This window comes from Drosophila nasuta, chromosome X (assembly GCF_023558535.2).
Source record: "Drosophila nasuta strain 15112-1781.00 chromosome X, ASM2355853v1, whole genome shotgun sequence".
NCBI classification, from domain to species: Eukaryota; Metazoa; Arthropoda; class Insecta; order Diptera; family Drosophilidae; genus Drosophila; species Drosophila nasuta.
Window position 1 is genome coordinate 10,436,810 of NC_083459.1, and position 16,347 is coordinate 10,453,156.

Here is a 16,347-nt window from a genome sequence, read left to right on the forward strand (position 1 = left end):
ACCAAATATGACCTTCGGTATATTTTTAGTAGTTTTGCGGTATATGTGGTATGAATATTGTTTAACTTATATTCAAAATTATCTCACATTCGAAATCACAAATGATTCAAAGATTTCTAATTAGAAAAGAAACAATTCTTATTTATTGACAAACAAAAAAGATAGTAAAATGAATTAAACAGAGTGGGAGGATGGTTTATTTCTTTTTTTGTTTGCTTAGCGCGCTGCTTGTGATTGGTGTTCGACTGTCGTTTGTTGGGCACTTTCTTGGGGCGTCGTTGCTCCTCTTCGCTGCTGCTGCCAAAATCGATGTCATCGCTGTCGCTTTCATTCTCACTCTCGCTGGAGGACTGTTGGTTGTCTGGCTTATTTTTGTTTTTGCTGTCGTTGGCTTTGCGCTTTGGTGTCGCTGCCTTCTTTTTCTGCTTGGCGCCACCATCGTCGCTATCTTCGCTGCTGCTGTTGGATGATTCACTCTCGGGCTTGGTTTTGGACTTGGGCTTTGCTTTGGCATCCTGATCGTACTCAATGGACACAAAGCTGCGCGGCTTCATTAAAGCAATGTCCTCATCCTCCTCCTCTTCTTCGTCCTGCTCCTCATCCACCTCCTCGGAGACTTGCTTAGCTTGCTGCAGTGGCTTTACAGCTGCGACCTTTTTGCCAAACTGCTTGAGATCAAGCAGAGCTAAGCAGGTGGGACGACACTCGATATTTACGCTAGCAATTAAGCTCAGCTGCTGCTCTTCAATCTCAGTGCTCCACATCTTGATTTCGCCCGCACTCGAGATGCTCACCAGCGTCTCATTCAAATGAGCCATCGCCTTGACTCGTGTGTCATGGGCCACAATTATTTTAGGCTGCAAATCGATGGTAAAACTCAATTAAATGTGATCATTAGGAACTTTCACACTTTACTTACGGCTGCGTCTTGCTCTGCATTCAATGCTATCCAGGCTATACTGCCATTCTCCAATCCCACCAGGACGTTCTCCTCATCCAGCCAGGCCACACAAATTGGCTTCGATGGCGTCTTTGTGCTGCGCACCACGCTCGCCTTTTCAATGCTCCAGATCTCCACGAGCAGCGGCCCACTGAGTGTAAAGTGTTGGCCATCTGTGGACCACGAGAGGCATTCGGGTGAGCTGCCCAGCGTGCGCTTGCTCTTCAAATTGGTTCTATAGGCCACACGTCCCTTGACCAGATTCCACGTGTTAAGCACTTGATCGGCGCCCAGTGAGAGCGCTAAGCCGCTGCTGGGATGGCAGGCAATATGTGTGACCGCCTTGCCAGCGTGCGCCTTGCTCCAATTCCCTTCTGTTGTCCAGCTTCCCACGCGTGTCGCCAGCATGAGGCCATTGGCGCTGCCCGAAAGCAGATGTGTCAGGTCCGGTGTGAATTCCAGGGCGTTGATGGTGCCCGCGTGAGCGGTGACAATGTGTGCTTGCTTCCGTGTGCGCATATCATAGATAAAGATGCGATCATCGCTGCCTCCGCTTGCTATCCACTGTCCCTGGCCAGCGACGCATTTGAGGGAGCCGGCGTGCGATTTGTCGGCAAATGTAGGCTTCAGATACACTTTTTGCTCACCACTGTCGTCCTGCTTTTCGGCGGGCTGATAGCCGAGCAGAAAATCTGTGTACGTGCCCACAATAATTTCGATGTCGGGCAGCATATTTCAAAATTGTTTATATGCGGTACAACACGTGCGGGGCGCAAAAACACAGCTGACAATCGAATTGGAACTAGCGATTGGGCAGTTATCGATAAGTGTTGCTCTACTTGTTTTGTAATATTTATAAAAAATAATGCATTTGCTGTTGAAATATGCTCTATTGAGATAAGGTGTACCCAATTTTTTATTATAATTATTAAACGTTCTTAATAGTTATAACTTAATTGGTTTTCTTATTGCATTATTTTCAGCGTTGCCACCATTAGTGTGCTGTCAGGCAGCACTATGCTGGGTAGAGTGGTGCCACCCTGTCTCGTTTTGTTTTTGCAGCCCTGTTGGGGCAAACGATTACAATTTTTGTGCCGTATTTAACGCAACATTTTTTTTTAATGAAGGCACAAGCACAACATTGTTAGTTATAAGTAAAGTACTGACAAAAAGTTGACAATTTCACGAAGAGCGCTTCAGAGACTTACCAAATAATTGAGTTACGGAAATATTTGAATTAAAAAAGAGCCGCCGGCATTTTGCGGGCTGCAGCGATAACGAGTGTGTGATTTGTTGTTGTTGTCGTTGGTTGGTTGCAGTTGGCCATGTCCAAAAGTTCTGGGTGAGTCTGTGTGTGTGTGTGTCTTATGTGGTTATTAAATAAATAATATTCCAATTGTCTGTAACAGGCGTGACCGTGATCGAGAGCGAGAGCGCGACAGGGACAGAGAAAGGGAGCGGGAACGAGAGCGCGACAAGCATTACGAGAGTCGCAGCGCACGCGGAGATTATGACAATGGCGGAGGAGGAGGCAGCAAGTTAACGTCATCGTCGAGAAACGGCGCCAGCATTGGCAGCAGTAGCTCTCGCAGCATGCGTGACGAGCGCAAACGGAAGGAACCGTCCAAAGACAATGATCGAGCCTTGGGCTCCTCGAGGCGCGAAGAGAAGCGTCGCAAGCGTTCCAGATCCAAGGACTACGACAAAGAAAAGTAGCTACACATTGTCTTTGCACCCATATACAATATACCTTCTAAGCTCACTCTTATTTTCAGGCGTCAAACGGATCGGGAACGCGACAAGGAGAAGGACCGTGAGCGGGAAAGGGAGCGAGAGCGCGAGCGGGAACGGGACAAGGACAGGGACAGGGAGCGCGAACGACAGCGGGAGCGTGATAAGGAGCGTGAACGGGAACGAGAGCGCGAACGGGACAAGGAACGTGACAGGGAGCGCCAGCGGGAGCTAGAGACTCGACGTCAGCTACCCGCACAACCAGTTGTCATCCCAGTGGGCTCATCGAGCAGCTCCTCTGACGACGAGGAGGAGGAAATCGACAAAGAGGAGCAGCAACGTCGTCTTGAACAAGAGATGATCAAGCGGCGCGAGCGTATCGAGCGTTGGCGAGCTGAGCGAAAGCAGCGTGAACAGGAGGCAGGCAAGAAGGATACCAAGGTATCGGTGGCCGTAGCAGTGACGAAATCCGCCAAGAAATGGAGTTTGGAGGACGAGTCCGAGGAGGATGACAGTAATCCCGCTCCAATTATCGATTTAGAGGCTGGAAAAAAGGAGGAGCCCGACTCACCGCCCTCCAAATTCCACAGCATACGTAAACGTTTCGATGACGACATGGTTGAATCGAAGTTCTCGCCCCTCAAGCGTCCCACTTTCACCAAAGTGCTGGGCATGGTTTTGACGTCACCTGCAACAACAGCCACGGTTACAGCCACAGCAACAAAAACAGTGGCAGCTGTGAAGTCGGAGCCAGAACCCAAAGAGGAGTCGCCTGACCCCGTCAAGCAAACAATAGAGGTGGAAGCTGAGCCAGCTGCTGAGGTAAACGCAGTCGCTGAACAGGATAATGAATCGACGGCGACAGCGATGGAAACAGAGGAAGAAACAGCGGCAGCTGCGGAGGCTGAGGATGATGATGTCGATCCATTGGATGCATATATGCAAGAGGTCAACAAGGAGATGCGTCGCGTCAATAACTTTGTGAATCCAGCCAAAGCACAAGGCGTTGTCATCTTGACGGGAGTGGCCAAGAAGAAATCGACGGCCGTGAAGAAGGGCGAACTGATTGAACAGAATATGGATAGTTTGGAGTACTCCAGTGAGGATGAGCTGGAGGACATTCGCGACACGGCCGTCAATCTGGCCATGAAGCATCGCAAAGAGCTCGCCAAAATCGATCATTCCTCAGTGCGTTACGCTCCGTTTCGCAAGAATTTCTATGTGGAAGTGCCGGAGTTGGCGCGCATGACAAGTGCCGATGTGGAAAAATATCGCACCGAACTGGAGGGAGTCCAGGTTAAGGGCAAGGGCTGCCCCAAGCCCATCAAGGTACATAGTTACAGAGTATTAAGCGACAGTATATCACATAGCAAAGTTGATGTCATTTGATTTCATTAGAAGTGCTTTTAGGTTCATTCAGTTTAAGTAACAAAGTTGATTTCATCAGAAGTGCTTTTAAGTCCATTTAGTTGTAAGTTCATTGGTTGCTGATTACTGCTAATGCTTTCATTTCTTGACTTACCTTAACATTCGATATTTGATCATCTTGACTGCAAAAGCCATGGCAGTAACTTTGATTATGACATTCTCTGTAATTTCTTAAAATTAAGCTAACATCTGCTCGTTTAATATTTGTTGGCAAACTTTTGGCTATCAACTTTCTGAAAAGTCACCAAGAGTTTGAACTTCGTTTGATTTGAAGCTGTCCAGCCAACTTTAATGAGCTTTCTAAAATACACATAAAACCCCTGAAGAAGTTCAAGATCTAAAGTATTCTGTGTGCTCTTTAGTTAATCCTTCCTGCCACCCGATAAACTAGTATAGAGATAGCTTTCATGTGATATTCAATACCGCAGATTTGAAGCTCAATATTCAGATTAAGCGATGGTATTTATTGAAAGTGACAGCAAATTGAATTTCTAATGTTTTTCTAACTGTAATGTAGGGAAAACTAAAATTAACTTTGAAGTTCAAGCTTGCTAATAATATATTTTACTAAATTTTTCGATGTAGTATTTATTGCTACCTGAAGCTGTAGATGAAGATTTGATTCGGTGTGCAAGCTCAACGATTTTATTTAATGAAAGTGACAAGAAATATATCTTCAGCTCATCATCGTATTTCTATGTTTAGAGTACCTATTGAAAATGACAACTAATGTGCTTTTGAAGTCGTTCTACTTTATATTTTTTGCCAGCTAAAGTGCTGTAATATATAGTAAGCTTTAATGCTCTTCGTGCTTTGTTGCTACATGAAGTTGTAGATCAAGCTTTAATGAGCTTTATATGCTTCATGATTCTACTTAATGAAAGTGACAGGAAATATACCTGCAGCTCATCATCGTATTCCCACTTATTGAAAATGACAACTAATGTACTTTTGAAGTCGTTCTTTTCCATCTTCTTTGCCAGCTATATATATGTAATATAGAGTAACCTTTAATGCGCGTCGCAATCGACTAGCTGTAGAGATTAATCAATTCCAATACTAATGCCATACAATTAAAATGCCATTGCAGACGTGGGCGCAGTGCGGCGTCAGCAAGAAGGAGATGGACGTGCTGCGCAAAGTGGGCTTCGAGAAGCCAACGCCGATACAGTGTCAGGCGATACCGGCGATCATGTCTGGGCGCGATCTGATAGGTATTGCTAAAACTGGCAGTGGCAAGACGTTGGCATTCATTTTACCAATGTTTAGGCACATTCTGGATCAGCCGACGCTGGAGGATGGCGATGGCGCCATCGCCATCATAATGGCGCCCACGCGCGAGCTTTGCATGCAAATTGGCAAGGACATACGCAAGTTCAGTCGCTCCCTGGGACTGCGTCCGGTGTGCGTTTATGGCGGCACTGGCATCTCCGAGCAGATTGCCGAGCTCAAGCGTGGCGCTGAGATAATTGTCTGCACACCGGGGCGTATGATCGATATGCTGGCTGCCAATTCGGGACGTGTGACGAATCTGCGACGTGTCACCTACGTGGTGCTCGACGAGGCCGATCGCATGTTTGACATGGGCTTCGAGCCGCAGGTGATGCGCATCATTGACAACGTGCGTCCCGATCGACAGACGGTCATGTTCAGTGCCACATTTCCACGTCAAATGGAGGCGCTGGCGCGTCGCATACTTAAGAAGCCCGTCGAGGTGATTGTCGGCGGCCGGTCGGTGGTGTGCAAGGATGTCGAACAGAATGTTGTCATACTGAACGACGAGGCGAAGTTCTTCAAGCTGCTCGAGCTGCTGGGCATCTACCAGGAGACGGGCAGCATCATTGTATTCGTGGACAAGCAGGAGAACGCCGACATACTGCTGCGTGACCTCATGAAGGCATCGTATCCGTGCATGAGTCTGCACGGTGGCATCGATCAGTTTGATCGCGACTCGACCATCATTGACTTCAAGTCGGGCAAAGTGCGTCTGCTGATTGCCACTTCGGTGGCGGCGCGTGGCCTCGATGTCAAGGATCTCATACTGGTTGTCAACTACGATGTGCCCAACCACTACGAGGACTATGTGCACAGGTAACTGACATCCCACACATTTTCCATTGACTCTTTGACTCAACTCTCACCTTGCTTTTGCAGATGCGGACGCACTGGACGTGCTGGCAACAAGGGTAGCGCCTTCACCTTCATTACACCCGAGCAGTCGCGCTATGCCGGCGACGTGATACGCGCCCTCGACTTGTCCGGCACACCGGTGCCCGCCGAGCTGCAGACTCTGTGGACCGACTACAAGACCGCGCAGGAGGCCGAGGGCAAAACGGTGCACACGGGCGGCGGCTTTAGTGGCAAGGGATTCAAGTTCGATGAGCAGGAGTTCAATGCTGTGAAGGAGAGCAAAAAATTGCAGAAGGCCGCATTGGGTCTGGCCGACTCCGATGATGAGGAGGACATCGAGCAGGACATTGATCAGCAGATCGAGCAAATCTTTGCCGCCAAGCGCACCGTCAAGGACACCTCGCTGAGTGGCAACAACGCCTTGGCTACCGTTAATGCTGTTGCCAATGCCATGAATGCCACGACGCCCGCATCGCTGGCGTTGGCTCAGCAGCAGCAACAACAGCAGCAACAGCAACAGCAGCAACAACAGCTGCAGCAACAGCAGCAACAACAGCAGCAGCAACAGCAGCTGGTTGCTGCCGCTGGCATGGGCTCGGACAAACTGGAACTGGCCAAGCGTTTGGCCTCCAAGATTAGCAGCAGTCGCAATCTGGACACAAAGGTCACCCAGGCAGCCAACGAGTCAATTATGAAGGGTCAACCGGGTGCGACGGCCGCACAACCGATGCTCACGGCACGCACAGTGGTCGAGCAGCTGGCGGCGAAGCTGAACAACAAGCTCAACTATCAGCCGAAGGAGGATGAGGAGAGTCTCGCCGCATTGATGGGCAGCAACAGCAATTCGTTTACCAAATACGAGGAGGAGCTAGAGATAAACGATTTCCCACAGCAGGCACGCTGGAAGGTCACCTCCAAGGAGGCGCTCGCCCAAATCTCCGAGTACTCCGAAGCTGGCCTCACGGTGCGCGGCACCTATGTGCCTCAGGGCAAGAATCCGCCCGAGGGCGAGCGTAAACTGTATCTGGCCATCGAGAGTTGCAGTGAATTGGCTGTGCAGAAGGCCAAGCGTGAGATAACCCGTCTCATTAAGGAGGAGCTGCTGAAGCTCAGTTCGGCACATCACGTCTTTAACAAGGGGCGCTACAAGGTGGTTTAAACCAAGCAGACGCTGCCTCCTCTTTCTCTTTCTCCTCCCCACTCAGATACTGTAGTATAGTAATGCTGTTGTATAGCCGAAGTTAACACAATATTGGAAATTTGGTTGTCAGACACAAACGAAGATAAAAAAAAAACACCTGTATCCGATATTAAAATAAATCATTTTTTAAATGATTCAACTTTTAACTAAATAATCATTTTCTCTCTCTCTCTCACTTTCCATCTGGCATTAATATTTTTTTGCATTTTCTTAGCAATTGTATGCTAAATTAACTTGGCTCAAATCCCATACCAAATAGTTAACTCTAAATGTTTTTTATACAACTACAATTGCAATCCTCTAACTTTCTAAGCAATATTTTACTGTTCCATTAACAAAAAAGAAAATTAAAGAATGACTTACAAACATACATATGTATATAATATGCATACGTCAGTAAAATATGATTTCCTTTTTGCAAACAAGACATTTTTGATATTTGTGCATAATTAAGACGAGGATAAATAAATGATATTTATTCCCCTGGCAAATGCGCGTTGTTTGAAATGTTCGATCTACTACCGATAATTGCATCCGATTAACGCGTTATATATAACACTGTTATATACGATCGGTAACTACATCCGATAAATGTGGTTTTATACTACTATAGTTGCAAAATGTGATTTCGGTGTTATCTAATATCGATAATTGCATCCGATAAGCTTTGTTTATATACTATCGATAGTTGCAATAGATAAACGATGCGTTATATACTATCGATAACTAAATCCGATAAATTTGGTTTTATATACTATCGATAGTTGCAATATATAAATGTTGCGTTATATACTATCGATAACTGAATCAGATAATCGTGGTTTTATATACTATCGATAGTTGCAATCGATAAACATGGCGCAAGCTGGTTCAAAAATCCTGAGCTGGCATTGAAATTTATTCATTTTATTTCTCAAAGATCTTTCACGTATGCTGTACAAAATTAAAATGTTTGTTTTTTTGTTGTTGTTTGTTTTCGTTTTAATTTTTTTTTTGCATTTTTTTGTATATTTGAGTTTTAGCTTATTTAGCTGCATTTTATTTACTTATCGCCCGTTGCGCTTATCAATTGATTTTCATGCTACAATATTTTGTGTCTAGAAACTACTAAAATTAAATTTAAATGTAGTTATGAGCTTGATTTTTTCTTCATTTTTTTTTATCAATTATTTGCGTTTTGTGTTTTCTTTTTTTTTGCATTTACTCGTATTATTATAATTATTATTATGCGCTTGAAAAAAATTGTCTGGTTTGTTTATGCACTAATTTGTCGGCAATATAATTATATATATTTTTTTTTGGGTTTTTTGGATTCTTTTTTTTTGTTTTTTATTTGATACAAAACTATTTACTTTAAAATTATTATTGAATTTTGCGCATGTTTTCTTTTTTGCGATTTTTTATGGCTGCTACACATTCAAAATCATTCACACGCATCTGTATAGATAATCCATATATATATATGTATGTATCTATATATAGATTATATATATATATTTAATCATTTTGCATATGTACAAGTCTAGTTAGAACTATGAAATGTGCTAAATTAAAAAAAAAAAAAAATGTATATATAATATATTTATTAAAATTCTTTATAATTTAATATATATATTTATATGTAATATTATAGTTAGTTTTAGTTATTAATCAATTGGGGGTTGCTTTTCTTTCTGTGTGTGTGTTTTCGTTATTTTTTTTTTTGGTTTTTATTGCATTCGCATTTGCATTTGCATTTTTTATGTTGTTTTCGTTAGTTTAGTTTGGCAACAGTTTAAATTCGTTGCAATTTCCTCAGTTGCTGCTAACATTTTTCGCATTAGTTTACTTATAATTAGGAAAAAAATTACTCGCTTTAGCTTGTTGTTGTTCTTGTTTGTTGTTCTCCTGCTTGAGTGTGTGTGTGTGTGTGTGTGTGTGTGTGTGTATGATGTGTATGTGTGCTAAGGTTAAGTATGTCGCTAACTGGATACAAAACATAAACAAAACTAAGCACTATAACGCACTGAAGGAAGCATCAAAACATTTCCTGCTGGGTGAGGTTCCGCTGGGATTGGATCCGGTTCGGGTTACTGGTTTTGGTTCTGGTTCTGGTTCGGGAGCTGGTTCAGTTGGATCAGGCGGAGGGTTGGGCTAAACTTTTAACTATTGCATCTACTGATGTTCTTCATTTTGTTGTTGTTGTTGTTTTTGTCTTTTGAAGCTACCAAAAACCGTTTTCATCGCTATAAATGTTGTTTTTTTTTGGATTTTTTTTTTAAGAGATCGCTGCGGTATTTACAATCGAATCAAACTCTAGAATATATTTACATATGCAGAGGCTAATATAACTCTCAAGTATCTGTTTGTTTTTGAGTGTGTATGTGTGTGTGTGTGTTTAGTTAGTTTACCCAGTTTAGCTTAGTTATAGTTTCATTTCTTTTTTTTTAAAGAGCGCAATTCTTATTATCGGATCACTTGAAGCAATTTCATGGAGTTTTTCTGGTCGCATTTCTCTCTGTCTGTGTTGGTGTTGATGTGGCTCTGTGTGTGTGTGTGTGTTAATGTGTTTGTGAATCTACTCGGCTTTTTATGCCATTCGTTTTATTCGTCATTTTAAAGTGTTTTTTTTCGTATGTTTTTTTTTTAATTTTTTATTTTAAAATCTGAAAAATAAAAAAAAGTGATTGCAAAATTGATGATTAGTATGGCACATCAAAGGACATTGGCAAATAACTTAAGTGTTAGGCTCAGAGATAGTTCAACGCTAGTAAATCCTCAGCGACAGGATCAAAATTGATCCCCGAAAGAGAACGAGAGATTTATTGCGAAATTCGTCTGTCTGTCTGTCTGTCTGTGCGTCCGTTGGTTCAAGCAGCTAAAGCTCAGGGACTAGAACAGCTAGAGCTATGAAATTTTTCTTACTTACAGCTTATATACAGCTAAACTTGGTTTTCGAATTTTCATCACGCCCCCACTGCCTACTGCCCCCTGTCCACTGATTCGAAATGAATAAATTGCAAGTGTTTAATGTAAAAGCTTTAGTGCATTTCAATCGATGTAGTGTATTCATATTGTATTCGATTCTATCCTGCTGACTTGTAGTTTTCGCATATTTGCATTAATGTGTATTTTATTATTTTTGTTACCCACCTTTTTCTCCTATACAATTGAATAAATTATTGCATTTGATATGTTGGTCCATTGTTTCATTATTCGTTCCTAAAAAATTCTTGTAGTTCTTCTTCATGTTTTTTTTTGTTTTCATCTTTTTTTTTTGTTTTTTGCTTATTTTTTTTTATATATGATTTTGTTATAGCTTTTATCATGTGTGTGTTTCGAGTGTCTGTGTGTGTGTGTGTCTGTGTGTGTGTGTGTATGTGTGTGTAAGTGTAGTTGTGTTTGTGGGCTGCCCAGACTGTAAAATGAGAAGTAGAGTGAGATTGTTGTAGCTGTTGTTGATGTTGTTGCTGTGGTTGTTGTTGTTGTTGTTATTGTGGTTGTGGTTGTTGCCGGCCAAACATCATCCAATTGAATCGAATCCTAATGCTAATCCGAATCCCAATCCGAATCCGAATCGAATCACTAAAGATAATAGTCGCCCATAATGGGTAGAGAAGAAGTGGAAGAAGAAGAAGTAGAAGAAGAAGAAGAAGATGATGTTGAAGATGTTGCTGCTGTCGCTGTCGCTATCGCTTCCGCTGCTGTTGCTGCTGCTGCTGATGATGTTGCTGCTGCCGCTGCTGTTGCTGCTGTTATAGTTGTAGTTGCTGTTGCCACCGCTGCTGCTGCTGTTGCTGCTGCTGTTGCTGCTGCTGTTGCTGCTGCTTCTGTTGCTGTTGCTGTCGCTGCCGCTGCCGTCATAAATGACTATCAGTATCCGAATCCCGCCGAACCGTGTCCAGTCATTGATGGTGTTACACTACTAACTATACCTAATTGTGTGGCTGTATTATTTGATTGTCAGTGTTGTTGTGCGGCAAATTTCATACGTTTTTGTTTTTTGGCGTTGATTGCAGAACCAGACGCGTACCACGTTTTTCTTCAAATCCAGCTTTTCGGCTATGGCAGCGATTTTCTCACCCGACGGTCTCGGCTGGACGGCGAAATAGGCTTCCAGGGAACGCTTTTCAGGTGCCGCAATGGAAGTCCTTTTTCTTGAAAAAAAGACTCGATATAGATTACTTTAGAAATGGGCCCTAACGTTGCGATGTTTTTGGTCTGTTCTGGTTTTGTACTGGTTGTGGTTCTAGTTCTGGTTCATGGTTCATGGTTCATGGTTCATGGTTCTTTGTTGGTGGGTTTCAGCCGGAGGACTTGAATTTCGCATTTGTCTATATATTCATACCCGCTACCCTTTCAGTTGAAGTACTTAAAAGCCAACAAGCAAAATATTTGCTACAAAATTAAGGGACAATTCTTTTTTATTCTAAAAGTTGATAATTCAATTGCAAATCAAATGAAAATAAGAATATTGTTAATCATAAATCATAATCACATATCATATTCTAAAAATTCCATTACGATCGGATAATAAACTTAGAAGTTGCTTCGCTGCTTTGATCACATTGATCATCTTTTCGTTCTGTAGAAATGGGTAACGGGTATCTCACAGTCGAGCACACTCGACTTCTTGTTTTCTTACTTGTTTTTTTTTTGTAAATTTCTTTTCTCTCTTTTGTTTTTTATTTATTTGCTATGTAGCCAAATTAACACTCTGCCAATTGACGGGTTGGAGTCGCTGTTGGAGAATTATGCAGGTTATGGGACTGGGATTGAGGTTTGTGGTGCTTTGGGGAGTCTGGGGGAAAGTTGGCAGCAGTCGTGGTTGGTTTGGTTTGGTTGTTGGTTGGTTGGTTGGTTAGTTGGTTGGTTGGTTGTTGGATTACCGCTGTAATCAAAACACTTTCTACCTTTTCTTTTCGCCCGCCGGCAGCACACTGGGCGCATCGGGATCCCGCCGCTTGTTTTTCGCCTGCGCCTCGGCCTCCTCCAGCCACGCCTGCAGAATGGGCTTCAGTGCGATCATGTTGTTGTGCGACAGCGTCAGGCTCTCGAATCTACAGATTGTGCTCTGCGACAGTGCACCGACGCCAGGTAACTTGAGATTGGCCAGGGCCTTGCCCACATCGGCTTGCGTGACACCTGCAAGAGGCGAAGTCGAATGTCAAATGATGGGCTATCCTTGGTAGTGCGATTCAATGGGAACCGACATGGAACAGGGAAAGATTGCAATCCTAAGATGATGTGCCAATATATAATGCGATTCATTTCAATGCGAAACGACATAGATCATGGGAAAAATTATTATCCTAATATTATGCAAAAGCAACTCTTTCTTAATAATGAAGATTATGCATTACTTGACGACAGGAAATCGAGACATATGTATTTAGAATATGGTTTTATAATATTGAACTTGATTGAATGCTAAAACTAATTAGAAACTTGAAACTAGAGACAGCAACTTTAAACTTTGAAACCTAAAACTAGAGACACTAAATAATAATGGTGAATTTATGAACTTAGAAATTTGAAAATAATCTTATGCGAAATCAAGAAATATAACATATAGAATGACATTAATAATTCAAAATCACAACGAAGTAAGCAGACTGAATTTTTTAAAATATTAATAATCATTTTAGATTATATTTATAACATAAATTTAATTATAATACTTTGTGATTTTTATTATTTATACTAAATTTAAAATTTGGAAATAATCGATTACAAAATAAATTAAACCTAATTGATAGTTCAAAGATATTTGATTTAAAATTCGAGGCGTCTTATAGTGAGTGTGACTTTTGTCAACAAAAGGGATAGTTAAAGAATTTACTTTTGATTCATTCTGAATAAAAATTGAGCAAGGTAAAGTTAATGCTATGACTAAAATACATATTTATGATGAAACATTTGTGTGAATTATTGGAATTAAATTGAAGATTGATTTCAGAGCTATTCTTCGATCTGTAATCTGTTAGATCAGATGCTTACCAAGCTTGATGCGACGCTGCTTGAAGCGTTCCGCAAACGCTTCCAGCTCTCGCGGATCGGTGTCGGTGTCGGGATGCAGGCCAGCGGCTGCGACAGCCGCCGTGATGACAGGATGATGTACCGCTGAATGCCCATGGTGCCCTGCATTAAATGCTTGGTAATCAGCACAGTGGTTGGGATGTGGTTGCTGCTGGTTGAACTGATATTTACCCGCCGTGTGGCCACTTAACGTGCCCGGATGGTGATGGCTCATCATGTGATTCATACTGTGATAGGAACCGTGCAGGTGTTGGTGTGTGGGCGTTAATGGCGATTCCGAGATGGGCGCTAACGTTGTCATCGAGCCCGTCGGATCTAGCATGTCCAGTTGATCCATTGAATGGTGCATCTGTATTTGTTTTGTGTTTTCGTTTTTGTTTTTGTTTTTTTTTTGGTTTGGAGGGTAAAACACAGAAATGTGGTCAAGTACTTCTGGTGCAATACAATTAATGACGTTTTCAACACACACACAAGCTCAATAATATTACATCTTGGAATTAATTTGATTTTGTTTTTATGTTTTAACTAGTATACTTTATTCATTCATTTATTAAAAGCAACAAAAACAATATCTAATACGTATACAAATATGAATAAAGCTTTTCTACTTAACTCTCACAATACCAAACGGCACATGAACGTTAGATGGCGCCACTTGAACTTATGCAAAATGGTTTCTGCATCGTTCCTACGATTGTGGAGAAAGTGTACAATATATATAAAACTTAAAGCCTCCAATTTCGTATTTGTACTCAGTATTTTTTCTCCTTATGCATAATTAACCAATGAATGCAACAAAGTAAATCCACAGCCTAGAAAATGCTATATATTAAATTCTTCTCATAACAATAATGAGGCAATAATTTCTCAAAATTGTCAACAAAAATAAATTGTCTTTTCTTTGTTTATGCTTTGCTCGAATAATCATTAATTGAAATATTATAGATTTTACTATATTTTGAGTTAAGTGATACCACACAGGATTTAATTTAAAGTTCTTTATTATTGATAGGTCGATTATTACTGAATCCAACTTAAAACGTCTTAAATCTTGAATTAAAGCCATTGCTTCAAGGTTGCAACGTATTATTAAAAATGCATAGGATACACAATGTTTGCTAATTAAATGTATTTTGCTGTCATCATTTAGCTGTAGATCAATGTTATGATTAACAGGTAAGAACGCTCAAGGCGAGAGATCTCGACTTCTTGATACCCTGTGCTTAAGGCTTTTGTAATCTTTTCATTTCTGATTGACACATATATTGTCAACTACTTCATTTTTATATATTAGATTGTGTTCATTTTCAATGATAAATTGTTCAACAAATATTTTATTTTGATATATGGTATATTAAAATTGTTATAGGAGAATGCATGGTTTGCTAAATTTTACATCATTTCATTTGTACTTAAGGTTAGGATTTTACTGAAATTGAATAAATGCAGTAATCGGTCCCACTATTGATGCTGATCAATATTATATATAGAATAAAAGGTAGGTATAAAGAAAGTTATATAAATTTGAAGGCGACCATAATATATTACCGAACATTACAAAACATAACATGACCGAAGTGAATTTAAATTCGTGGCACAAAACTTTCCAAGCTTTAAATCGACTCGACTATTGATGCTGATCACGAATATATATAGACAATAAAAGAGACGTGTAAGGAAAGTTACAAAAATTTAAAGGTAACCATAGTAATATATCGCATATTATATAATACATCATGACCGAAGTGAATTTAAATTCAGCTGCACAAAGTTTTCAAAGCTTTAAATCGTCATCTATATTGATGCTGATCAAGAATATATATACGCATATATATGTATATATATAATACCAAAAAATAACAGAACATATCATGACCGAAGTGAACTTAAATTCAGTGGCAGTATCGTGTCAGAATTAATACGCATTATAGATTCAGATGAATTCGCAAGGTCGCATAAAACGCTGAATATGAATTATATAGATGAGCTTAACGAGTGCGATTATCGATACTATGTTATGTAGTGTAGCTTATGGCCCATTCAATTAAATGGCTTAGCCGAGATGCCTGAATAATTCAGTGTTTTATCATCTAACATAAAAATTGCATTTAAAGTTGAATATCAAAGTGAGTGGCGAGAAATGCGAATAACGAAGAACGAGCGATGAACGAGCGACAAACAATGTTCCTAATTAAAGTCCATTTTCCCAAGTTTGGGGCTGCATAAACCCTTTACTATGTATAAAGCACCAACAGCAACAGCAGCAACAACAACAACAACAACAACAAAAGTCTTGAAACTTGAGCGAAACTCAAGTTGAGAAACTGGCGCAACTTTGGAAGCGACTTGATAACGGTGCCCCGAAAGAGGGAAGAGGGGGGTGAGTGGTAAGAAAGAGAAATGGAGAGGGAGATGGGAGGCCAAGCACTTGTTACGAAATCTTTTGTGTCATGTTGCTTTAATTGAACGAAAGACACACACACACACAGACATACAGACGCTTAGCTAGACATACATGTGTGAGTAGGCAACTTTGAAAGGGTCTTAGCTGCATGAGACACACACACACATACACATACACAGTCACATAACAAAAGAGAGAGAGAGAGAGAGAGAGAGGCACATGGACACTCGCTTGGCACACAACTCTTTTGTCTATGCATCAAACATTTATAGAATTGTTCAATTATTAAAACAAATATGAATAGCAACTAAAAAGCAGCAGCAGAGTGGGGCCTGAGCTGTGGGAGGGGTGGAGGCAGCCATTGCTGCTTTGGCTCTCACGCTATTTGCCTCTCACTCTTGCGCTCGCAATGTCGCATGTCAGCATAGCACTGCTGCAAGCGCTCTCTCGCTCTCGCTCTCGCATTGAATTGTGTTCTTTTGCGTTCCTTCCTTC

General features: G+C 41.3%; 3 protein-coding genes across 14 annotated transcripts in view; 1 reads left to right on the top strand and 2 right to left on the bottom strand.

The window, feature by feature from the left end:
• Positions 1 to 113: 113 nt before the first annotated feature.
• On the bottom strand, positions 114 to 1,737 carry LOC132795299 (p21-activated protein kinase-interacting protein 1-like). Its single transcript, XM_060805954.1, has 2 exons — positions 920 to 1,737; positions 114 to 857 (listed from the first exon to the last, which is right to left on the bottom strand). The coding sequence occupies exons 1-2, from the start codon at positions 1,670 to 1,672 to the stop codon at positions 117 to 119; spliced, it is 1,494 nt and encodes a 497-aa protein (XP_060661937.1). The 5' UTR covers positions 1,673 to 1,737; the 3' UTR covers positions 114 to 116.
• Positions 1,738 to 2,002: 265 nt separating this feature from the next.
• On the top strand, positions 2,003 to 7,906 carry LOC132795298 (probable ATP-dependent RNA helicase DDX46). The gene is made up of 5 exons (XM_060805953.1): positions 2,003 to 2,282; positions 2,350 to 2,652; positions 2,716 to 4,000; positions 5,190 to 6,190; positions 6,254 to 7,906. Exons 1-5 carry the CDS (start codon positions 2,266 to 2,268, stop codon positions 7,386 to 7,388), a joined length of 3,741 nt encoding a protein of 1,246 aa, XP_060661936.1. The 5' UTR covers positions 2,003 to 2,265; the 3' UTR covers positions 7,389 to 7,906.
• A 1,208-nt stretch (positions 7,907 to 9,114) lies between these two features.
• The window catches only part of LOC132795864 (inhibitory POU protein), a 42,143-nt gene continuing 34,910 nt past the window's right edge, over positions 9,115 to 16,347 (bottom strand). For 5 of the 12 annotated variants that reach the window (XM_060806789.1, XM_060806785.1, XM_060806786.1 and 2 more), the window contains 3 exons: positions 13,410 to 13,797; positions 12,323 to 12,554; positions 9,115 to 11,566 (listed from right to left, as the gene is read on the bottom strand). In XM_060806789.1, the coding sequence (XP_060662772.1) occupies positions 11,362 to 11,566; positions 12,323 to 12,554; positions 13,410 to 13,797 (825 nt within the window). In that variant the 3' untranslated portion in view covers positions 9,115 to 11,361. The remainder of the gene's footprint in view (positions 11,567 to 12,322; positions 12,555 to 13,409; positions 13,798 to 16,347) is intronic. The other 7 variants (XM_060806792.1, XM_060806790.1, XM_060806793.1 and 4 more) reach the window with 5 other exon arrangements.